Raw genomic sequence first — 24,721 nt, forward strand, 5'->3', positions numbered from 1 at the left:
CTGGCAATCTGGAAAAACACCTGCTCTATTTAGGTAAGCCACTATTATAGTTGCTCGAGGATCGCATATTCCAAAATTTTAGACATAAAAGATAAATTTGATACAGGCCTATATGAACTCATTTCCTTATAGTCAAGAGTACCCTTTAAAACTGGCTTAACAGTTTCTATTTTCTCAGATATAGGGAATTTGGGTTCAGAGATGCACCAATTTACGATCTTCAAAATCACATACTCAAAAGTCAGAAAGGTCTCAGCTGTAACTATTTCCGATATAGGCACCGGATCTGATGAAGAATTTGTTTTCTTGACTTTCTTAATAATTCTAGTGACATCGTCAATAGTTATTCTATTAAAAACAGGAAATCTAGCATTGCAGTAATAATGTTGTGACGCGGTGCTCCTGCAAAATCCGAAACTATATTTTCAATTTTATTCTCCAAGAACTCTAAAAACTTGTCAGCTAAAACTCGATCACTCTAACCTTCAGGGAGTTTCTTCTTTGAATTTCCTGTTAAACGGCCAAGGAGATTATATAACTTGTTTGTATAATATTCAGCCTCACGAATTTTCCTATTACAGTACTCGGTTTTCCTCCTTTTTATCAGAAGGTTATATTAATTTCTCGCAGATTTATAGGCTATTCATCCCATGAACGATTAGTTTTTAATCTGCTCCAGTTTCTCCTTTCGTCTTTTCTCTCTCTCTTTTTCCCAGTAGTTCTCCATTAAACCATGGAGATTTATCATTAGCTACATTTTTTTTTTTTTCCACAAATGGACACATATGATCATAGTCATGTTTATTCACGCGATTATACACACTTATCAGGCATTCAGCACATGCTGATTCCCTCGATTCAAGGGGTTAATGGTCGCAGAGATTTTGAGAATCTTAGTTTATTTTCTGAGTTACAATCCCTATAAATTCAACAGGGGAAAAACTAGATTTGTTTCTGTATTTCAGCTTTTTCATCACTTTGCATTTTCTTTTTGGTAAATAAAAAGTAGGCCTAATCAGACTATGCACAGGAGAAATCGTACATCTCTCCTCAACTTGTATATTAATAACACTGATTTACAGCATCACACAGAACCAGGTGTCAATCAGCTATATATATATAACTACCAGGTAAGTTAGATGTTTGAAAATGATAGCAATTTTTATTATTGTTGACAAGACGATATGACTCAAGTAGATCATTAAACTCTTCGACACCAACACTGGTGGGACCATCCATCCATTGATTAAAATCACCACAGACAAAAACACTTACTGCAAAATATAATGTCAAGCAATAGGCCAAACTCATCTAAAAAGACATTCACACTTGTCGAGTGAGGTCTATGGAATACGAAGAAAGACATCTTCGCACCAGGATATTCAAAGCTTGTTATATTAGTTCTTTTTACGAGCCTTATAATAGTGCATCCTTCGTGTACGAAAAAGCCGACCCCCCCCCCCTCCCTGGGAACGTGAATGAAACTATGCGTAGGTGGGGTCATTTAAGCAATCTTGGCAGTTTCATAGTCTTTTAGCCATTCTCAGCGACGGCAAGAATATAAATTGTATTTTCTGTTAAGTTTCTGATCTGTAGTGTTTTATTTTCCACAGATTTGATATTCACTTAACCACATTTTTAAATTCCCGTTAGCACGTATATCTATGATCTGTGTTAGCAGCAATCCTCTTCATCTCATAATCTAGAGCTTTGCATTCTTTTGAGTTCACCGCATGATCACATTTATGATTGTCTCTCTCACAGTTCATACAACGCATTGCAACAGCGTTGCAGCCCTTTGTCCTGTGATTTCCTATGCATTTTCCACATGTTAACTCATCAGCTTTATTTTTGAACCTACAATTTTTTTCCAAGTGACCATATCTTTGACGATAATAAGTGATGACATGATACCTACCACTCACCGTATAGATGCCCCACCTTAGTTTCACTTTGTCGCCATTATCATGAAAAGCCTTCCTACCTCAGGCTCACACTTCAATATCCAATGAAACGTTCCGCTGGAGGCTGGCTTTTTAAGCACAACTGATATCCTCTTATCAGTTTCAGAGATTGATTGCAAATAACTATTCCTCTCAATCATGTCGTTTACCGCATCCCGTTCTGCTTCATATGTATTCCAAATCATGATCCTAGGTTTATATTTTCCAATCTTCTTAATGTCAGTTCCCTGAACCTCATTGCTAATCTTATTCGCCGCCACGTCCCAGATACGTTCATCTTCAAAATTTAAAATAACATGCCCATGGTTCGTCGACCTAGTATCAATAATAGGGATGTCATTTAAAGCGTTTGCAACATCATTCCTTTCAGTGATCTTCTCAGGCGGTTGTTTGACTTAATGATCAACAAATTCTTTCGTTTAACTTTGTCAGCATAAGTTATCTTCTCAGGTTGAGGAGCAGCCATCTTTTTCATGATTAAATCAACTTTCATTTCAAGATTTTCAAATTTCATACCCCAATCTCGTACATTGGCAACTGGGCCACGTGCAGACTCGGCACTCCTGTCGTCAAGTGCATTGGACAGCTGATCCTGCAATTCAGCAATTTTGGCTTTTTGACTCTCAACTTCCTTTTTACGTTTCTTATATTCATCTTGAAGACTTTCACAATTATCTCGCCATTTCCAGGCATACTCATAGCAGTTTGATTATAGCCACTTCAACTTCGTAGTGTTTTTCTTACTTCATCAAGATGCACACATTCTTTGTGGTACCAAGCACCACATTCACATCCAGTCCATTCACCTTGTTCACTATCTTCGTTCTCGCAAGAAAGACAAATCACTACAGTGATTTTACTAGTCATAACGACTAGGTAACCCCATTAATAGGGGTGGGGCAGAGTTAAAAACAACTTCGTCCGTAATTGCAGTTTCATTCGGAGCAACTCAGAAACACGTCCGATCGGCACAACCTTTCCTTATTCGAGTACCTTAGAATTTTGGTCATCGTATTAATTAGTGTGAGTCATCTTTACTGTTGAAAGGTGCTTTTCCATACAGAAGGAATTTTCTGAACTCAGCCATCATTACCCGAACAAAGAACATAACATGTCAGAAGGGCATTGAAAGGCAGACATCGTGGACAACATTAACCCCGAGACTAGTGCAGATGTGTATTGGCAGAAATATAGTGATTTATTAATTAAAATGTGTGTGTGTGTGGTGTGTTTGTGTTTGAGAGGGAGAGTGCGTGTATAAGGATGAATGAATAACACCACCCACAATTGATGATTAATTGATTTAAAACAACGAGCCCAAAGAAATTCTTTGAAGAAACAAGCACAAGTCTTCCTGTAAAGATTTGGTCGTCGAAATAATTTTGCACTCAGTGACAATAAAAACAATGCTATATTGTCACTATCCCCTCGAAATGAAGCAGTGATTATTTTTTCTTATCATATTTGTTAGCCAGAAAAACTTTTAAATCATAATGCTCTCAGCGGTACAGACTTCAAAACAGTAAACAAGGATGCAATTCCAACCAAATACATTCGGCAGTGTGGCCCAAATTCTTGATGGCATCTTGTAGAAGACAATTATAAAAGTGTCATGGTACCCTGAGTATGTGGACTAGGGACGATCCACATTCATTTATAAACTTCCTTATAGTAAAAGCAAACAATTATTTTTGTTAACATTCAAGTAAAATCAACTTGAAATGAGTAGGATAACGTCTACTGTAATTGTAAAGGTAAGAACGCGACACTAGTCTTAACTGTTTGGTTATTATGCAAGATGCTGCTTGATAACAATCGATAATAGTGTATTATCTCCTTTTTGATATTTCTTAAGCCGGAGAGAAAGTTATTAAGAGAGGCAGTATGCCAAATAAGAAGATTAAGAAGACTAGGATGATTTTTTAAGTGGAATTTTAACACTCAAGTTTATAATGTAAAATCGCTAAAGGAATTTCATGAAAAACTGAAAAACCACTTATTTTCTTCAGCAATCAAGGCATGTACGTAATCGGTTGCATGATTTGTATTATTTCAAATAAACGTTTAACACATCACTAAAGCATGCGGTCTCCCATTTGTTCAAAAGTTCAAGCGAAGATGCAGTGCATTACTACCCTAGAACAATCACTTTGGTGTTTTAATAATTTATTTACAGTATATTTTTAATTATTGATATATGAAATTTACTCATATTTTTTTTCTTTTTTTTAATAAATGATTTCTTTCTGTATTTTCCTTGTTACGTCTTTCAAATGAACACCACATTCTTTGGAAACTTGAGATTCAAGTTAATGGACCCTGTGGTGCGCTTGTTGCACATGAATAGGGTCCATCTTTTGAGTAATAATAATGTATGTAATAACAATAATTTGATGTCATCACTTTTTCGTGATAATGGAAAGAGAAACCCACAAGATTCCTGTGTATAACTTGTTTACTTGTAAATATTTACATATTACTTTAATCGCGAGTACTTTCAGGTCCTAACTGTGACCCTTTTTCAAGAGATGTGAAGGTAGTCAGCCTGACTACCTTCACATCTCTTGAACAAGGGTCACAGTTAGGACCTGATAGTGCTCGAGATTAAAGTAATATGTAAATATTTACGACTAAACAAGTTATACACAGGAATCTTGTGGGTTTCTTTTTCCATCTTCCGAAAAAAACTGAAAGAAGTTTTTGTTTGGCTAATAATAATAATGTCCCATACAGATGGAATGCTTCGCGAAACATTACTATTTTCCTCCTTTTGGCAATTGGCAAGGTCTTAGAAGCAACACCAACCGCCATCAGGAGAGCTAGGGAAAAGGTCACGAGAATCCGTAAGTTAAGGTTATAAACAAAAGCAAAGAAAATATTTTATAAATCCGTCTGTAGGCTTTTGTTTAGCCGTTTGGGAACTTTTATTTTCATGTGCGCTCCGTAACTGGCACAGAGTCTTATCTGGTATGATGTCAAGATTAGTGCACAAAGGAAAGCCGTAAGTTGCCGCACGTTAGGCTGACGTAGCCTAACCCCCAAAAGACGAGACAGTAGCCTATAGGTTGGCAATCCTCCCCACCCCCGAACCTAAGCCTTAATTAGAAAATTTTTTTGTTTTCCTCGTTTTGAATTAGGTTTAAGTTTTTGTAAAAGGTAGATATCTATTGTATACCCAAATGATGGGCTACCTAGTGTTAGGTTTCATCTTGGTTTGAGCTCTTCGTTGGGAGTGTCGGTATAGCTGTGGACTGGCACTCGCCAGGACCGAGGTCGAGTCCCCGGCCGGCTGATGAAGAGTTAGAGGAATTTATTTCTGGTGATAGAAATTCACGCAACAATGTGGTTCAGATTCCACAATAAGCTGTAGGTCCTGTTGCTAAGTAACCAATTGGTTCTTAGCCACGTAAAATAAGTCTAATCCTTCGGGCCAGCCCTCTCTAGGAGAGCTGTTAATCAGCTCAGTGGTCTGGTAAAACTAAGGTACACTTAACTCATCTTGGTTTGGGTTAGGCTAAGCAAAGTTGACCTTGCAGTAGGTTAAGCTAAGAAAAGGTTCGGATGGAATGTTTGGTAAAACTGAAGGTAGAGCTAAGCGGTAACTCCGCATGGAGTATTACTTTGGAAATTGATTTTCCATACAGTACTTTGGCTGTTTATCAAGAATTGGTATTTCTAAGTAATAGAGACACCGCGGGTATTTAGCGAGAAAGGGCAGTTTCTTATAGTATTTTGGTTGCTTATTTACAATTCAACGTTATTTTTTGGCGGTCGGCTGTAATTAACCTGTAATTGTCCCCTGAAGTACATCCAACAAGGGGTTTCCTAAAGCGATCTTCACAAGACAGAGCACGGCTACGTCTGTTTCGAACGGTTCATATCCCGTCCGGCAAGTGCAGTACTTTGGAAACTGGTTTTTTCAACACCTTTAGGGCTTCTGACACTGGCGGTGCATTTGTTTGTTGTCAGCCAAATGGAATGTCCCTTCGCCGTGTTTAGTACTGGCCCGGGGGGTTGGTGAGTTACCCATACGTTAACAAGTTATTGCACTTGCCAGACGGGATATGATATGAACCGTTCGAAACAGACGTACCGGTGCTCTGTCTCGTGAAGATCGCGTATGGAAACCCCGGATTCCCATCGGGGTCCCCCTTACCGTTGGGTAGAGTTCAAAGGTAAATTGTAAGTTAACTACAGCCGACCGCCAAAAATTAACGTTAAATTGTTAATAAGCATCCAAAATACTATAAGAAACTGCCATTTCTCGCTAAATACCCGCCGTGTACCTAAACTTAGTTCTACCCAAGAATTTGCTGTTAGTTTTTGTTGGTTGACTGTAATTAACCTCAGAAGTTGTATGCTGGCCATCCTGGAATGCAATCACGCATGTGCAGTGTTATGGGGAGCTTTTGGAAAAAAGTTTAGTTTCCTTCCCCCCGACTAAGTAACACTGCCTGCTAGGGTAGGTTAGGTTAGGGTACTTTAGGTTAGTATAGTTCTTTTTGTAATAAGTTTTCTTAGCCAATTCCTTCTTAAACATATGTCTCCCTGATGACTTGCGCATGCACGGAACCATTCCATAACAACATCATGGCAGTCCAGTCATTCTCCACACTTTTCCAAAACCCCACTTTCCCAAAGGGTTCCCAACCATTTTGGGTAGATATGAGGTTAATAATAATTGATTGACAATAAACACCACCTCCTTTATGAGCAACACTAAAAGTATAGGAAAATCAGTTTCCAAGGTAATAGTCCATGCTGTTGCTTAGAAATACCAAAATGAAGACTACTACTGCATTGCCATTCTGTTTCAGTAACTGTTAGGCTAATTTACTTGGAAAATGGGCATCATGTTTAGTACCCAGCCCTTTGGGAAGGAATGTGAAAACATAAACAAAAGACTAGATATTATAAACAGAAACAAGAACATAAAGAAAAGGCAGTAATTATTAACGGTCGCCGACTGGTAGGAACCAGGCTGCGGTAGTAATCTTCTGTTTTACCAAATGTTCTAGCTTATGTTTTGATTAGGCTAGCCTAGGAGGTAAGAGTGCAGACAAGTGGCCCTCCTCGCTATTTCCACAGGTTGCAGATGGCTTGAAGGCACATCAGCTCCAATACAACCCAACAAGGAAATATACCTACCTAATCTAACCTTAAACTAGGGCAACATTCCCTGACCGGGCCTGGGAGAACACCATCCCCCTCCATGTGACATCTTGTTACACGACGACTTGTGTTTTGGTTATGAAGTTGTCATGAGTGGCCTATTCTAGGCTTATAAGATAAAATAATTTCTCTACCAAATATTCTGCATGCTGTCAAATGATTATAGACTAGGCTACTATGATAGTTTTATTTTTTGGCAAATAGACCATGTAGGCTACTTTTATTTTAGTAACTTACCAAGTAATTACATAGCTATAGTTTCAAACTCGTGCGGCAGCTTAAATTCAAAATTTGTGGTAGCACTTCAATTGTTTAGTGCAGGTGACCAGCCCCACCCACTTAACAGGAATATTAGGAACAAATGAGCAGACAACCTCTTTCTGTTTCTGCTGAGCTCAATGTAAACATCTGGTGTTTGCAGCAGCTTTGTTCATTATTTTCCAGTTGTGTAATTGAATTTCGTTGAAGTATTATCGCTTATTTCAAGTAGCCTTCAAGCTTGAAAGCTTTCACGGTCAGTTTTTTCTGGTTTTGTTTTATGTATAAATTTTTTGCTACTGTAACGAAGTTGCAACTAATGTAAGTGTAAGGGCAGGAATGTAGTAAGGGGAGATTTTCTATAAGTAGCTTACCCAGTAATTACATTGCTGTAGTTTAGCTTGAATTTTGAAATTCGTGGTAAAACTCTTCTTCTTCTGGCTGAGTCGGTGACTTGGCACTGCCCACTTTCTGGAAAGGAGAGGAACAACTCATGAAAAGAGCTTCAATATGTTTCTGCCATCCTAGAATTCACACAATTGTTGGAGAGCAGGTTGTTTTTTGAAATCATCTTATGGTTTCACGAATCGGTGAAGTATTTTGACTATTGGCCTTCGGGCACGGGTATTATTCTTTATATTGTGGATTTGTCTTTTTTTTTTTTTTTTTTTTTTTTTTTTGTCTGGTTTTGTACTTCATTTCTTATGGGAACCGGCTTTTCTCTTATCGGGAATCGCCATACACTGATAGGTCTGTTATCTATCAGTGTTCTTTTCCTTAGACAACTTCACAATTTAGACTTTTGCATTTGTTCCTACACAAATACAAACCCTCAGTCCTTTACTTATATGGGGATACTTTCAGCGAAGCTGAACTGGCCGCTAAAGACTTAACAAGGCATGTGTTGGTATTACTACCAGCTGGGAAGTTGGTTGGTAACAGTGGGAAACCCACAGTACCAACCGCCCGGCTTCGCGCATTCACTTTACTTTCCGGCCTCATCTGGTGCGGACATGTTTTCCTGCTCTCTGCTCGGACCTTCCTGGATGCTAAAGCTTCAATCTTTTCATGGTGTGTTTGTTCCTGTTTTTCATTTTGGCTTGTTACTTCAGTATAACTGTGCGTGTTTGTAATTTTGGATGATCTGTTACAAACCCATGATTTGGATAAGCCTGTGCGCCGGATTTGTCCTGGTAAGGACAAGAAATGTGGTGCTTTCTGCTGTAGTGCAGATTCTGACTCCCACTCCCTTTGCTTAAAATGTAGGGAAGGGAGCAAGGACCCCCCGATTGTACTGTTGATGATCCCTGCGATGAGTGTAGGCTTTGGTCCCCCGAGCAGTGGAATAGGTACTCTCGGAGACCCAGATACAAACGTAAGGAGACTAAGGCGTCAGAGGGGCTGTCTTCAGCTCCTTCGACTCCGACGGTTGCTAATCCTTCACAATCGTATCTGAGTCCCGAAGGCCTTCCCTTGCTGCCCCTTAACAGCACTGAATCTATCTCCCTGTCCCCTGTGTCTGCATCCGCAGTCACAGAGGAGGCGAGATCGGGTGACCTAGCCTACACTCCTCTCAGTTCCCCCCCTCACCCAGAATCCCTAATCCTTGAGTTAGGGGGGCCCCCCCTACCTGCCTTTGTCTTCTACAGGATTGGTTTCTGTGCCAGGTTTGAGTCAGGCGTGGGAGTCGCTCGGGATGATTGGCAACCCTGTCTTCCTTCGCTCCTCGAGCATATCAACTCTGCTGCGTGGGCGGGAGTACTGCTCCCTCCTCCTACTACACACACGGTTGACACTCTCACAACCACCTCCATCACTGCTGTGCTGCCGAGGAGCGTGATGACCTCGGTGGGAACACATCATGCCTATGGTGCGGTTCCTACTCCTGCCATCTCAGTGTTGACACTTGCCGGACCGGTCTGCTCGGTCACTCCGCTGCCTCCCGGCTACGCTCCCATGTGTCCTGCCTCACTCCCACTGTTACCCGTGCCTACACTGGACTGCATAACGTTTCCTGCATCTCCAACTGTTCCTGCCATGTACGCCCACAGCATGAGTCCCCTCGGGCTCTTGTTCCATCTGCTGTCCCTGCCCCAATCCCCGTTGACCCCTGGTCTGTCTTCAGTAAGCTGGGGAATGCAGCCTTGTCGTTGCTTGAGAAGAAGAAGAAGAAGCGAGCTCGTCAATCATCCCCATCTTCGTCTTCCTCTGCGTCATCGTCATCGTCATCCTTGTCTTCGCCTTCGAAGTCCAACTGGGCTAAGAAGGGGAGGGTGGTCCCTCCTCACCCTAAGAAGACTCGTTCTTATGAGGGGGCGCAGTCCTCTCCTCGGGGGAAGACTGCTGGGTCTCTCGCTGGGAGGGATACCTCGGTACCCTCCTCAGACGGTTTGGGAGCTTCGTCCTCCCAGACTGGTTCCGTTTTGGTGCCTCCTAAGCGAGCGTCGCCGAAGGCACGGTCTCCTACAGGAGACCGTGCAGTCTCGACTTCCGTAGCGAGCTCGAGCACAGAATGGGAGAAGGGGAAGAGCCTTCGGGCTTCTCCTCCACCCAACCCATCATCCTTGCCCAAGTCAGACAAAGGATTGGCAGGGAAGGTGCCCAAGGACGTCTCGACTCCGAAGATGTCGGGGGAACCATGAAAGGGTCCCTGCAGGCTTCTTCATCTGTTTCGACATCGAAGAAGGCTAGAACATGCCTGGACGATAAGGACAGTGGCCTCCAATCGGCAGTCCGCGCCCCCGCGTTGGTCTCCCCTGCATGCCCCAGTGTGGAGGTCCATCCAGCGTCGGAGCATGGATCAGCTTTGAGGAGACCGTCCCCTTATCATCAGACGGGTAAGTCCGTCTAGGCCCTCTCATGATGCTCCACCGCGGGTTGGAGATCATGAGGGGTCCGTGGCCTCCACTGGTTATACCAGCGGACGCGACGGTAGTGTTCGCTCTGCCTCTCCCACCCCCTCAACTTCCTCAGGATTCTCCGGGAGGAAACGGGTTCGGTAGGATTGCTAGGGCTGAGGATTCTCCGGGAGGAAACAGGGGGTCAGTAGGATTGCTGGGGCTGAGGCCCTTGTGCAATCAACATCAAGCGCGTCCGGTCCTTCTTTGCTCCAAGCGAGCGAGGGGTCGTACACCTCTTGTACAGGGCAGAGAGACAGGGTCTGTCTCAGGCTCTCTTGCGGGTGGGGCCTTTCTGGATGACTGTCTCTCAGAAGGTCCTCTTCTGAGAGATCCGGACACTCCGGAAATGCAGAGGGCTTTTGTCAACGTCGTTGTGCTGATCCGTCAGGATAACAGTCTGGAGGAACCACTTCCAACTCTCTTGGAAGAACGGTCGTCCAGGTTGGAGGAGTTCTACACTTCCAAGAGGGAGCCCAAACCCTCCCTTGGCCTACCGTGTTCTCCCATGGCGGATAGCGTCCTCAAGCAGGTGAACGACTTGGTCTCCAGACCATCGCCTTCGCTTAGCTCGACTCACTCCACCAAGCTTTTACCTCCCCCTCTCCCAAGGCAGAAGAGATACTATGTGCCCTCGGAAGGAGCACTGCAGCAGAAGGTCGTGGAACTGCGACTAACTTGGCCAGCTCCTGGTGCCACTTCAGCTCAGCTAATGGGGGAGCATGTGCTTCTCACGCAAGCTGAGCTGAACGCTTTGGAGGGTACAGCTCTGTCTGCCCTCCAAGCGATCTCCTGGCTTGACAACTGGGCCTTCGCGTTGTCGAGAATCACATCTTCGTCTGGTGCTCAGAGCGAAGACCCAACCTTCAGGAGTCTCTGCCAGTCTGGGGGTAAGGCTATTTCCTTTATAACCCACCAGACGGCAAACCTCTGGGCAAACCTGGTACTGAAGAGAAGGGATGCGGTGTTATCCCGGATCTACAGATCAGTGGGCGCTGAAGCTGCAGTCTCCCTGCGCAATGGACCCATTCTGGACTCCACCTCCCTCTTCCCCAGGGGAGAGGTGGACGCTGCAGTGGACAAGAGGAAGGCAGTCAATCGCTTCCTTAACACTCGCACTTGTTCAACCAACAATTGGATGACCCTGCTGGGCACTCTTTCCTCAATAGAACAATTCATCAATTTAGTGAGATTGCACATGAGGACCCTGCAATTCTTCCTGAAGTTCAGGTGGAATCGAAAGACCCAAGAGGGTTCGTTTGTCTTTCAGATAACGAACGAAATTAAGGAGGATCTGCGGTGGTGGCAGTCCACAGACAGGTATGTAGAGGTAAAGTCTCTTCTCCCGTTGAACCCAGAAGTTCACGTGGTTCTCTTACACTTCCAGGAGCAAGTTTGCAACAAAGTTATAGCAGTACACTTGGACAATATTATGGCCGTGGCGTGCATCAGTCATCAAGGAGGGACTCAATCCTTTTCCCTCTTCGAGATGGCCAAGTCCCTTCTCCTTTGGGCGGATCAGAAATTCATCCAGGGAAAACTCAGTGTGCTAGCCGACGGACTGAATTGACACCGCTAAATTCTTCCAACAGAATGGACTCTGGACCGTCAGGTCTGTGAAGATCTTTGGAAATTATGGGGAAGGCCGTTCCTAGATCTTTTTGCAACATCCAAAAATCATCAGCTTCCTCTATTTTGCTCCTCTTTCCTGGACCCTTTGGCTTGGGCAGCAGATGCTCTTCTCCAAGATTGGTCCAATCTAGATGTGTATGCATTTCCCCTTTCAGTATGATAAGGGAGGTATTGAACAAACTACAATTTCATCCGAATGTCAAAATGACCCTTGTGGCTCCTTTTTGGCCCCAGAAGGGAGTGGTTTGCAGACCTTCTAGCACTAATGATAGACTTTCCGTGGCTCCTCCCAACAATTCCAGAGCTTCTCAGACCACCCCATTTCAGGAAGTTTCATCAAAACATATCCACTCTGGCCCTGACAGGGTTTCAACTGTCATCAAACTCCTGCGAGCGAAGGGCTTTTCAAGACCTGCGGCCCAAGCTATTGCCAACAGCAGACGTAAATCCTCTACCAGAGTCCATCAGGCAAAGTGGAACGAAACATCTCATTTTCTAAAACCGCTTTAACCCAACTGGCAGATTTCCTCCTGTATCTGAGATCCATCAGGGGCCTTTTGCCCTGTACTATAAAGGGCTATAGATCAATGCTCAGCTCAGTCTACCGACACAGAGATCTAGATCTTGCTTCAAAGCAAGACATCTCAGACCTTATCAAGTCATTTGAGTGTTCTAAACCTAAGGCACAACAGACAGTTTGTTCCTACATGATATATAAACCATTGGTTCTTTACATTAGGAATTACTACTTACAGCGAAGCTGGAAACGGCTGTTGAAAACTGTTGAACAAGGTGGTTAGGCAGTAACTACCATCCGGTAGGCAGGAGTCCCACCTGCCCAGATGTAAACATTCCAATTTGCTTTCTGCCATCGTGCTGTGCAGGTATGTGATCATGCTCTCTGCTCTGACTGCTGTTTTTCCACTTTTATTCCGGTGGGATCTTTCTCTTTATTTACCTTGTGTATATATTTGTGTGTTTGATATTTTTTGATATTTTACAAACCCACGAATTATATTTTCCTATTGGAATGCCGCCAGCCCCAACGTGTATGCTGTCAGTACTGTTTTGAGTGCTCAATCAGTTCCGAAACACCCTGGGATCAATGGCAAGGGTTTCACCCGTTATCAGTCAGTGGTGTTGATATAATCAAATAATCAGCAGCACCACCGCAGCCCTTTATGCTGTTCTCATACCCTTTGTGCTTCTGGGTTAGGCATGACTATAATTAATCATCTGTGCTTAGTTTTGTTCTTGGTCACCTGCGGTGCTTAATGGGAGAAAATGGTTGTTGGGGGGGGAGCCACAGAGACGTCGCAGGTTTGATTTACGTCCCTGGTGGCGCAATTCCTCCTCCTTAGTTCTCCCCCATGTGAGCTTCCTCTTGCTCCCCCTTGGGGGAGTTCACCCCTTCGTCATCTTTGCTCGCCATCAGGTGAAGATCGTTGGGAGGGGGCAGCTCAAGACATACTTCTTGTAGGGGCCTCCTCTCATTTTGTTGGCCAATCCTCCCTCGGAACGAGAGGAGTCTCTCTCTACTAATTGTCTTTGCTTTTTTCTTCAGGTTGACAGCAAGCATTGTAAAGGTATAGCAGCAGTGATGTCTGGGTATCTTTTTCCATTGGTGTTCGATATCCTGGCCTCTGTGGAGTTTCCCGGTGAGCATTCATACATGATCTTTCAACGATGACCCCGGTTTTGTTGATGGCGATGCGAAGGTCCCCACGTCGGTGTCTGCGTCTTCATCTGTGACCCTGACGAGGTGGACCAAGTGCTGTTCTGCTGGCACTCCTGTATGCCATGCCACTGCCGCCTGTCGTACCCCTAGTCACATCTGCTCTTACTGTACCTCCTGTCTTTTTGCTCCTGTTGCCCTGGTGGCCAGTCTCTGGGCCGCTCCCGCTGTACCTCCTGCCTCAACTGCCTGGTTGCTCCTGTCGTCACTGCTGAATGTTCTTGAAGCTCCTGTCGTGCTTCTTGCCTCAGCTGCCCTGGTTACTTCTCCTGGTGTTCCTGTTGCTTGGGCCGCTCCTGTTACGCTTCCTGATTTAGCTGCCTCGGCAGTTCCTGTGCTTCCTGACCACCATCCGGTAGAAGATGTTGGAGAAGAGATCGAGGAAGAAGTCCTGTGAGATGTAGTAGTTTTCTTCAACTTGATCTTCAACTTAGTCTTCTGCTGCCTTCTCCCCTTCTTCTTTGAGGCTCGCTCCGAAACAGTGTTTGAAACAGCGGCCTAAGAAGAGGAAGGCTGCTTCTCCCTCCCTAAGAAGTCCCGCCATGGGGTTTTCAAGGGGCTGCCTCCCTTCATGGGGAGGCAGTGGGATCTCTTGTCGGTTCTTCCTGGCCTTCAGGCTCGAGAACCAAATCGCTTACCATGAGGTGTTGCGTTTCGGGTGTCACGGGCATGCAGACTTTGGTTTGCACTCCCGTTGCCATTCTAGGGGTTCTGCCTCTAGACTGGTGCTTTGTCATGTGCTCAATTTTGTAGTCACACCTAGTGCTTGAGAATCTTCAGAGTCTCTTGCATCCCAAACCGTTGTCGGAGAGACCTCTCACCATCCCGGTTCAGGCACAGGGCAAGAGACAGAACCAAGTCATGCAAGTGTGTCTGTTCTTGGCAGTACTGTTTTGAGTGCTCGACCAGTTCCGAAACAGTGCTCGGTCAGGTTCCTAGCCAGGTGTCTCGGTCCCGAGGTTTTGAGCGCCTGGAGAGGCAAGGAGGAGGTTCCCTTCAGAGGTCCTGCAGGACTTCTGAGAGACTATCTCTTCGGAGAGGCAGTGCGTTCTCTCGTTTGGCTCTTCCCGGCCCTTAGGGTCGGGAACTGATTCGCATTCCCCATTGGGATCTTGTGTGTCGGGGACCTCGAGTGTGCGACCTTTCAAGGCCACACTCTCGATTCTAGTTCTTAGAAGTGTACGTCTAAGACAGATTCTGTGCCTGTTCCTCCATGGTTTTCTTCGGAAGCCGAGAGGAGTTTACTCCCGATGATTGTTCTTACGAGATTTGGGAGAGTCACCAAGGTTCGGACTCCTTGGAATCTTGAGCACTTAGCGAGGAGCGCTTGGATTGCTCAGATTCCTTGGGATCATGAGCGCTTGACTGGGGAGTTGACAAGTGTCCGAGATTCTGCAGAATCTTGGTCACTCCCCAAACCAGTACTAGGGAGTTCGCTCTTCAGTTTGGTTTAGGCACAGGACGAGAGGAGGTGTCAAAACATTCAGATGGTTCGACACTTCGTTTTGACTGCTCAGTCAGTTCCGAAACTCATGTCTCGGACCCTTGGGTTCAAGCACTCAGGTTAGCAGACAAGAATTCCCTTTAAACCTTCTTCTCGAGGGGCTTCGGCCTCGAAGGAGATTAAAGCATGTCTTGAGGACAGCGCTAGTTCACTGCTGAGCTTTCCTGGCTCGGCTCGGCTCATCCCTGCTTGCTCGCCCAGCCATGATCGGTTAAATGCAATCGGTTCAGATCGGCTTGGCCCGCTCGCCCATCCGCCAATTGCGTTTACGTGATTGGCTTGGCCCATGCACTCAGCTCCTGATAGCGTTTCGGGACTGGCTCGGCTCGCTCGCCCAGCCCCTGATCACGTTCACCTGATCAGTTCGGCTTGCCCGCCCAGTCCCCAATCATGTTTTGAGACTGGCTCGGCTTGCTCTCCTTCTCAGGAGACTCAGCTCAAGTGAACTTTCACTCTCTTCAGGTTAGCGCTTTCCTTCCTCTGTGCTGCTGTCATCACCTCTGGTTGATGATCACCTGTGGTCAGCTTTCCTGCTTGTTTTTTAGCAGGGCAATTAAGAATGCTTTGCTTCTTCCTCTTCATGGGATGCGAGTTGGATAGAGAGGACTCCGATGAGTTTTGTTTCTTATCGGAGTTCCGCTACAAGGGTCTGCATCTCAGGCTCTGTTCTCAGATCGGCTCGCCATACATCAAAGTAGTCGAGGATGGTTTTCTGGGTTTTGGCGAGGTTTTCCCACCAAGAAGAAGAGATCAGGAGTGTTGTGCCCCAGGAGGACTCGAGGATCTTCTTCTTCGAGATGCGGACACCCTCAGTTTTCTTTTCGCAGAGATCTTCACGCTGATTCGTCAGCACAATGATCTCGGGGAGAGGACCATGGCATCCCCTGTGAATTTCTCCTCACTGCTCCTTGCAGGGGTTATGTTGGGGCTGCCGCAGTCCCTGCTTGCTATAAGGACTTTCTCAACCAGATGAATGCCCTTTCCCTGGGCAAGGAGTTCATTTTGGTCAAACCACCTAATCAATCTCCTTCCCCTTCCTCTTCCTCGACAGAAGCGATTCTTCTTGCCTCGGGAGGGTCTTATGCCGACTAGCAGATTGTCTTGGCTCTGACTCCTCCAGACTCAGATCTCTTGCTGTTTCTCTTTCCTGCAAAGGGCGTTCCCTCTCGCAACAAGAGACAGCAAACCTGGAGGACACCGCTATGGTGCCCCTCCAGGTAGTCTCCTGATGAATCTGTGATCCTTCACTTTTTCAAGGCTTTGCCTCCTCGGATGCAATCATTCCTGAAGAGGCCTCTGCCTTCAAGAGACTGCTCCAGTCTGGAGGTGGGTTTTCCTACCTAGCACCAGACAGCAAGCTGTGGGCAGTTCTGGTGCTAAGAAGAGGGACGCTGTCTTGATTCTGTTCTCCAGTTTAGTAAGTCCTGAGTCATCACATTCCCTCAGGAATAGACCTTTACTCGGTTCCGCCTGCCTCTTTCTTATAGTAGGTAGATACCGCAGTAGTCAAGGAACGTGCCAGGGCAACTGCCCTGTCCTCCAGACAATGGCAGGCTAGCCCTTCCTCACCCCGTAAGAAGTCTCAGGCTCCAAGGGCACTCGCAGAACACCCAGCCTTCCTCATTCTCTTCTTTGAAAGAGAACAGAGGGAGGAGAGGAAGGGAGAACACTCGGAACGGCATCCTCCTCCTACTGGTGCCTTGATGAAGTGAGTCTTCCTAATGTAAAGGACCAATTGTTTATATATTGTGTGGGAACAAATCACAATTTTTTAGAGTAAATTGTATTTTTCCTAACTATACAAACCTTATGGTCCTCATGCCATGACATTACATTTATGCCTGCCTCATGCCACCCTCAATCTGAAACCTGAGCCGAGGCAAATTGGAATGTTTACATCGGGGCAGGCGGGATTCCCGTCCACCAGACAGTAGAGTTTTAATGGCCGTTTTGAGCTTTGCTGTAAGTAATTCCTAATGTAAAGGACCTCAGGTTTGTATAGTTAAGAAAAATACAATTTACTTTAAAAAACTGTGATTTTGCTGTAATTGTAGGGTGCAATAATGTATTAAGGAGGAACTGTTGCTGAATGTAATGATTGCCCAAGTGCTCGGCGCCTGCTCTCAAGTGCCTAGCGCCAAGTGAGCTTAAGTGGAAGGAACTTACGTCTCACCTAGAGAAGTTAGTGATAGGAAGAAGAATGCGGCCTCTAGCGCCGAGAAACATTCTTCTCTTAGTAAGCCTAAGTTAAAAAACCCTGCTATTCCTTCTTTCCCCTTCCCACTTTTTCTCTTGCTACTAGCCCTCCACTTACTTCCACGCCTGGCTCCTTTGCTTCCAACCCTCGCCATTGCCAGTCTCGAGTCAAGGTTTAACAAGATTTTAACCTAGTAGTGGATACAGTGAAGTGCAGGAGGTGGCTACTCATCCCCTCGGTTCTCCTAGACCAAGGTCATTGTCATACTCCCCTAAACCTGGGAGAGGACATACCGAAAGTCCAATGGAGGCTGATGGGGTTGGCCCACAGGTAGCTGCTCCCTCAGTCGACCCTTTTGCGCGCTCCCAGGAGGTGTCTTCTCAGCCTGCCGGTTCTCCTAGATGAAGGTGTCTGTCTTGCTCCCTTGAACCTGGGAGAAGACATGCCGGAAGTCCAAGGGAAGTCGGTGGGGTTTGCCCATGAGTTGCTGCCCCCTCAGTCAAACCTGTTGCACGTATATCCCAGGTTTTGACAGACAGCCACTGGAAAGGCATCTTGGGTGTGCACCAGTTGTCCAACTCTTTAGGCTCAAGCCCGGACTTGGAAGCGCTGCAGGCGCTTTCTAGATTCGTCTTGTCCGTTGAAGAGGCATGCAGACTATGCTGACAGCTCTCTGGGTGGAGTCCTCAACCTTTCTGCAGTGCATAGGACAGCTGGAGTATTTTTCTCCTGAGCTTACTTCTGTTGGGCTCCAGTATTTGGCTCCCAAGCGTCCAACGATCCCTCTCAGGCACCCGTTGTCATTGTTCAAGTGCCCATCTCCTCATGAGTGTGTGATGCCAGCTCCTGAGCATCCTTCACCAGTTTCCCAGTGCCGGGTGGCAGCTCCTGAGTGCTGGCGCCAGTTGCCAAGGGCCCGGCACCCACTTCCAAGCTCCAGGTGCCAGCTCCCGAGTCCCCAGCACCAACTCTTCAGTATCAGTCTTCTGCTTGGAGGCCAAGCACCCATTTCCAACCTTGGGTCTTCTAGCTTGTGCAGCTCACCCCGAACATTTGTGGGGCGAGCTCTCCTACTTTTTTTTTTTTTTTTTTCTTCTTTTCTAACTCGGTCTTGCCTACCTCGACTTTCCTGAGGAGGAGCCATCCAGATGACAGACCTAGACTTCCCACATTGGTGTTTTCCTCATCTTTTAGGAAGGCACTCAAGGAGATTGAAGTTTGGTTGTCTGCTAAGAGGGAGCAAGGAAAGGCTTCCTTCGTCTTTCCTCCCTCGCGCTTAATCCAGAGGATTTTTCTAATTGGCACAAAAATTACAATTGTGTATCTACAAAGCAGCCAGAAAGCAGGATACATTCCTGTGCAGCAGTCATGGCAGACATAGGAAAGGTACTAATTTTGATAGTACAACAGCTAATGGAAAACTAATTGGAAATACTGTAGAGGGCCAAAGGGACTAAATCAAGAAAGAGAGCAGAACTTGAGCTAACTGAGGAGGAAAGGAAGATGCATCATCAACAGATGGAAACTGCTACTTCAGATATCCCACCAACTGCCACATTTGCACACAGTATTCCCAGTTACATTCCACTCAGCTCCACAAGAGGTATTGCAAGATTAGTACACCAGATTGAAAGTGCCTACAGAAGCTAACTTGATTCCAGGAAAACTTACACAAAGCCTTTCTCAAAAACCAATTAATAACTTTGAGCATTACTTACATCTGAGTAGTCTGGCCAAGCAGCAGATGTCATCTATGCGCAAAATTGAAAAGAGTGTACAGTATATAACAAATTACCAACTTCCTGAGAGAACAGTTTGATCTCAAGTAACTCAAGATACATGAAAGTGTAAAATTCTTGTGTAAAATGAATCCCAAACTTTGGTAGTCAGTTCACGTTCATGGCCATCCAAGCTCTAGCAGAAATCTTGTACAAGTAGTTCATCTGCCCAGTGGTACTTGAAACTTAAGTTCCAATGGATGAATGAACCTGCAGTTGTATAATTTCAGCAACTCAAGAAGTTGAGAGTACAGCCTGAGTTACTAAGGTAACCTTTTTTTTGGAAAACACACATTGCTATTCAAAAGTGTCAGCTGACCTTGACCAACCAACTCAGTCAAGCATACAAATGAAAAAGAAAGACAGGAGTCATGAATGTCGGTAGGAATTATGCATGTCATTTCGAGTAATTACAGTTATTTCAGTCTGGATGATCTAGTATTTTGGGGCTTATGTTAAAAATGTTATATTTTTAGAAAGAATTGTTTAAGTAATTTCATATTGTAAATGATTACCGTTTGTTTTTTAACATTTTCTTTGGGTTCTTAAACAGCTTTTTTTTTTTTCAGGATTGGAAATCGGCCTCGTTACCGCTCCATGGATATCACATTCCCACCACGGGAGCGCACTAGCAGCACAAGCAGTTTGACAGAGGATGGGACTAAACGCAGATCATCATCACGAGCCATAAAACGGCCAAAGTTTGATGATGAATTAGTTGAATCAAGTTTAGGAGGACAGTGTGCAACACCAATAAGTAAAATTAGGACTCGTAACCCGTCTCTGTCTACTGCCTCTGACTGCTCAGTTTCATTACCACCAACTCCCTGTGTTACTTTAGATGTGCGTAAGCGCCTTTCTTCCAAATCCTCAAGTAAAAGAGCTAGGAAAGGTAGAGGGTCCCAAGCCATCGTAACAAAAGATTTAGGTCGTTGGAAGCCTACAGATGATTTGGGACTGATCATTGGAGTACAACAGACTTGTGATTTGGTAACTGTCCATAGAGGTGTTAAATTTTCCTGTAAATTCACTTTGGGAGAAATTCAGGAGAGATGGTATGCACTTCTCTATGATCCTACAATATCTAGAATTGCACAGCAGGCCATGAAAAATCTACATCCAGATCAGGTATGATAGTTATTTGTTTGTTGTTTGTATAAGATTTTTGTTCTGATGAATGACCTAATTTTCCATATACAGTACTCCAGTCTGCTTGTGGGGATATTATAGTTTTGTTTTAGAGCTTCTCATGAAATGACATGAAAGTGGTAAAATATAGTTTGAATTGTATCATTATGTTTTGTTGAGCATTATAGGCTGGACTTAAGTGCTGCAGTTTATATATCTCCAACATACATGTGTGTACATAATGTTTTTATGCAGTGTAAGTAACTTACCAAGTAATTACATAGCCATTGGTTCTCTAACCTACGACAGCTTAAAAATTCAAAATTCGCACGGTGGCACTACTATCTTTAGTGTGTAGGTGACAAGGTCCCGCCCACCATCCGTGACACGAGGAAACAACCCAGCATAGAGCTCAATTCGCTTTCTGCTGGCTTCCGGTCAACATCAGAAGTTTTCACGCAAGCTACTTCTTCACTTTTCAACTTTTTCTTTGCACGAATTTGTTGAAGTATTCAGACTTTGTTGCTTTGTGGCTTGCTATCATTGTTGAATTGTTGTTCGAGTTAACTTTAGGAATTACTTTAGTTAACAATGTCAGATTCCAGTTCATCTAGTATTCGCTTTTGTTCTGAGGATTGTAGAACTAGGCTAACTAAACTTTCATATGATTCTCATACAAAATGCACTAAATGTAGGGGGCAAGAATGTAGTAAGGATAATACTTGCATAGAGTGTCAGGATTGGGAGGATAAGAAATGGAAAACCTTGAAATCTCATCTAGAGAAATTAGAAAGAGATAGGAAGAGGAAAGCAGCCATTAGGGCTGAAAATAGGGCCAATGCAGATTCCATTCCTTTGGATAATGTAGGGGATAATAGAACTACCACTCCTCCAATTCCTCCTCCTTCTCCTATCCTAAGTCCTCCTACTTTACCATCTACTCCTGTTCCAGGTTCCCATGATTCCGCTAGTGCTATTGCCAGCCTTGAACCAAGGTTCGATCAGAAATTTAGTGTACAGTATTATCTAATACTATTATGGAAATGGGATCAGCTATTAAATCTCTAATGGAAAAAAAATATGAGTGTTGACAGGGAGGTTGGCAAGGTTTGCCCACGGGCAGTCACCCCCTCTGTCAGGCCTGTCATGCGCTCCCAGGCTTTGGCTAATAGCCATTGGAAAGGCTTTCCTGTGCATCAACTTTCTTCAGATTCGGAATCTTCCAGTCCGTGCAAGAAGCTCCCATATCGCTACTCTATTTCTTCATGCCCGCTCAAGGGACATGCGGATCTTGGCGACACCTCTCCCCTGGCTGTCAAGAGGTACAGGGAGACTAGCCCACAACCTTCCTGCAGTTTAAGTCCAGCCTGATTCTCCTGCTCATTGTCGTCATTTGTTCAGTGACAGTCCTGAGTGCTATAAGTGTTCTAAGCTCCAAACTTCTTCTGAGCGCCAAGCGCCCACCAGCTCACGCCAGACTTCTGCTGATGAGCGCCTGGCGCCCTCCGTCTCGCGCCAGACTACTGCTGAAGGGCACCTGGCGCCCGCCGTCTTGCACCAGACTTCCGCTCTAGAGCACCTGGAGACAACTCCCAAACTTCTGATGCCAACAGCCAAACTCCCAGCTTCTGCTTCTGGAGCCCATGCACCTTCTCCTGTTAATCCATCTTCCTCATCGGTCCAGGAAGATTCTTTAGCCCACTCAAGCGCCAAGATCCTTTTCTGCTCCAGAGTCCAAGGATAAATTATTGTCTCCTATCTCTTCAGAGGAGGAAGAGATTGTTAAGGATACAGGTCCCTCTTCTGCTTACTCGTCTCTTCTGCTTTTCCTCCTGGATAATTTCCCAGATTTCTTCGTGACTGCTTCGCATACTTCTCCAGCTTCTACCTTCCTTATGAAAAAGCATTCGTCGGAAGGTACCAGGTTACCCAAGCTAGTTCTTTCTCCTCCTCAAAGAAGGCTCCCAAGGAAGTTCATGTCTGGCTGGCCACTAAGAGAGAACAGGGCAAAGTGACATTCACTTTTCCACCCAGCAAATTGTTGAAGATGAGGTACTCCTATTATGCCACTAGGGGAGCTCCTCCCAAGGGGATTCTCTGGTCTGGTGGATTCAACTCTTAGAACAGCCTTTTCTTTGGCCAAGATAATGTTTTCCTCAGCTGAACTGGATCACCATATCAAGAATATTTTTAAGGTGTTTGAGATATTTGGTTTCCTTGATTGGGCCATCGGGGTGCTAGCAAGGAAGATTGAAGACTGTCCTGATATAGCTGAAGATTTTGCCTCCGATTGGCTAGGAGTTCTTTTGTAATGATATAAAGAAAGATTAAATAGGGAAGCATAAGAAAAAGAATAAAGAGAGAGAGAAAAAGAATAAAGAGAGAGAACAACAATTAAGCCTTGGTTGTTATGCTTTGCGAGGCTAGAAATGTCACGTAAGCTAACCACAGGAAACCGTCTTTATACGAACTCAAAACAGTGAGTGAGTATATCACGCCCAGGGCCATAAAACTGATCATAAAATCTGGAACCTGTGCCCTTGCGATTCAGCTGACCAAGCATTACCTAGCACCTTGTCAGGAGTTAACATTCCAGACATATCTATAATCCTGCCTTCAATAGGAGGCGTTACATGAATTTCCATGAAAATGGACTGGACAAAGTGAAGTAGTTCACCATTTCTCCAATTAGACATTGTAGGGAGGTGCTAGTAACACCTCCTCCTGAGGTCATTTCCAATCAAGTCCTCTAAGGAGAGATTTTAACAACACCCACAACTGTCCTTCCCAGTCAGGCTGTTCGAGGGGAGGCCTTACAGATAATATCTTCCAATGAGGTACCTTCAAGGGAGGAGATGGAAGATAGCAAGAAGAACCAGGGGTTCCAGAGCAGAACGAAGCCAGAGAAGAATCATTAGAGTCGATAGTCACCAATGCGAGAAGACACAGCACTTCCCCCCAGCTTCCGTGGTCCTAACCAGACTCTGACCGCGGACTCCTTAACCAGATTCTGTCCACAGCTACTTAACCATACTCTGACCACGGGCTGCTTAACCAGACATAAACTGAACTTCGACTAGCAAGAGTGGTTTTGAAGATAGTAAAACTGTAACCGTAATTGTACTTGTGGATGTAATTAACTTTCATCATTAAAGTAAGAAACTACCCATTCGTCTCCATTACGCCTTTCTGAGAGATATCATTACATTTCATTTAAACCCCTTCCTAATAATGAACTCGTAAGCTGCTGACTATGGGAAGAGACGCTGTGGACGAATACGTCGCCAACTTAGAAGAAAAAGGCAGGTAAGAAGGAAACAATAATATGTCACACAAGTTATGAAAATAAACTTGTGCACGACACTTTCATGCTCAGACAGAGCAATTAGAGGTGGCTCTTTAGAACTCGCCTCCCTATTTTCTATGGGCATCCTTAAGAAGAGGGAGCTCTGGTACAATAATATGTCACACAAGTTATGAAAATAAACTTGTGCACGACACTTTCATGCTCAGACAGAGCAATTAGAGGTGGCTCTTTAGAACTCGCCTCCCTATTTTCTATGGGCATCCTTAAGAAGAGGGAGCTCTGGTGTTCGTTGACCTCAAAAGGAGTCTCACCGACTCAGAAGTCAGCTCTACTATTCGCTCCTTTAGACAGGTCTCACCTCTTTCCTCAAAACACAGTGAAGGAGAGTCTTTTGGACTTGCAGAGTAAGTCTACCACCAACTTGTTGGCACAGTCCATTAGACGTCCGAAGGAGCCTGTGCTTTCCACGTCAGGATCGTTCTCCCCTCTACAGTCTCAGCCCTTTCATGGAGGGAAAGCTAAGACCCAGCCTTGACTTAGATCAAACTTTTGACCTCCTACGAAGTCCATTAAGAGGTCTTCCTTCAAATCCAACCCCAAGAAGTGAGAAGTTAGTCCTCCGTGCCCAGGTAGGAGCCAGACTTCTACTTTATTGGAAAGAATGGGAGAGCAGAGGAGCAGATCCCTGGGTGATGAAGGTTCTCAAGGAGGGGTACTCCATTCCTTTCATAAAGACTCCTCCTTTAGTTACATCTCCAATTGCCTTGACAGCGTACTCAAAAGGTTCCACAAAGTTTTTGGCCCTCTCTCAAGAAGTCGAATCCCTTCTTTCCAAAGGAGCAGTGGAAGAAGTGCTAGATCCCACTCGGAAAGTTTCTACAATTGCCTTTTCGTGGTACCAAAGGCCTCGGGGGAGCTGGAGGCCCGTTCTTGATGTCAGCGCCTTGAATGTGTTCATACTGAAGACGAAGTTTTATATGGAGACTGTTCACTCAGTCATGTCCTCAGTACAACAGAGGAACTGGATGGTCACCCTGGATATGCAGGATGCATATTTTCATGTCCCTGTTCACCCAGACTTAAGAAAATTTCTATGCTTCATTTTTCAGGACAGGATACTGCAGTTCCTGCCCCTATGCTTTGGCTTAT

The 24,721-nt window shown here is 44.9% G+C and overlaps 1 protein-coding gene across 5 annotated transcripts in view; it reads left to right on the forward strand.

The window, feature by feature from the left end:
* Rcd5 (microspherule protein Rcd5) overlaps positions 1-24,721 on the forward strand; it is a 70,413-nt gene that overhangs the window by 2,104 nt on the left and 43,588 nt on the right. For 2 of the 5 annotated variants that reach the window (XM_067092330.1, XM_067092317.1), the window contains exon 2: positions 19,707-20,265. In XM_067092330.1, coding sequence (XP_066948431.1) covers positions 19,735-20,265 — 531 coding nt within the window. In that variant the 5' untranslated portion in view covers positions 19,707-19,734. Of the gene's footprint in view, positions 1-4,670; positions 4,966-19,706; positions 20,266-24,721 lie in introns of those variants that run through there. The other 3 variants (XM_067092311.1, XM_067092323.1, XM_067092305.1) reach the window with 3 other exon arrangements.

The sequence above is a fragment of the Macrobrachium rosenbergii genome, chromosome 4 (assembly GCF_040412425.1).
Source record: "Macrobrachium rosenbergii isolate ZJJX-2024 chromosome 4, ASM4041242v1, whole genome shotgun sequence".
NCBI classification, from domain to species: domain Eukaryota; kingdom Metazoa; phylum Arthropoda; class Malacostraca; order Decapoda; family Palaemonidae; genus Macrobrachium; species Macrobrachium rosenbergii.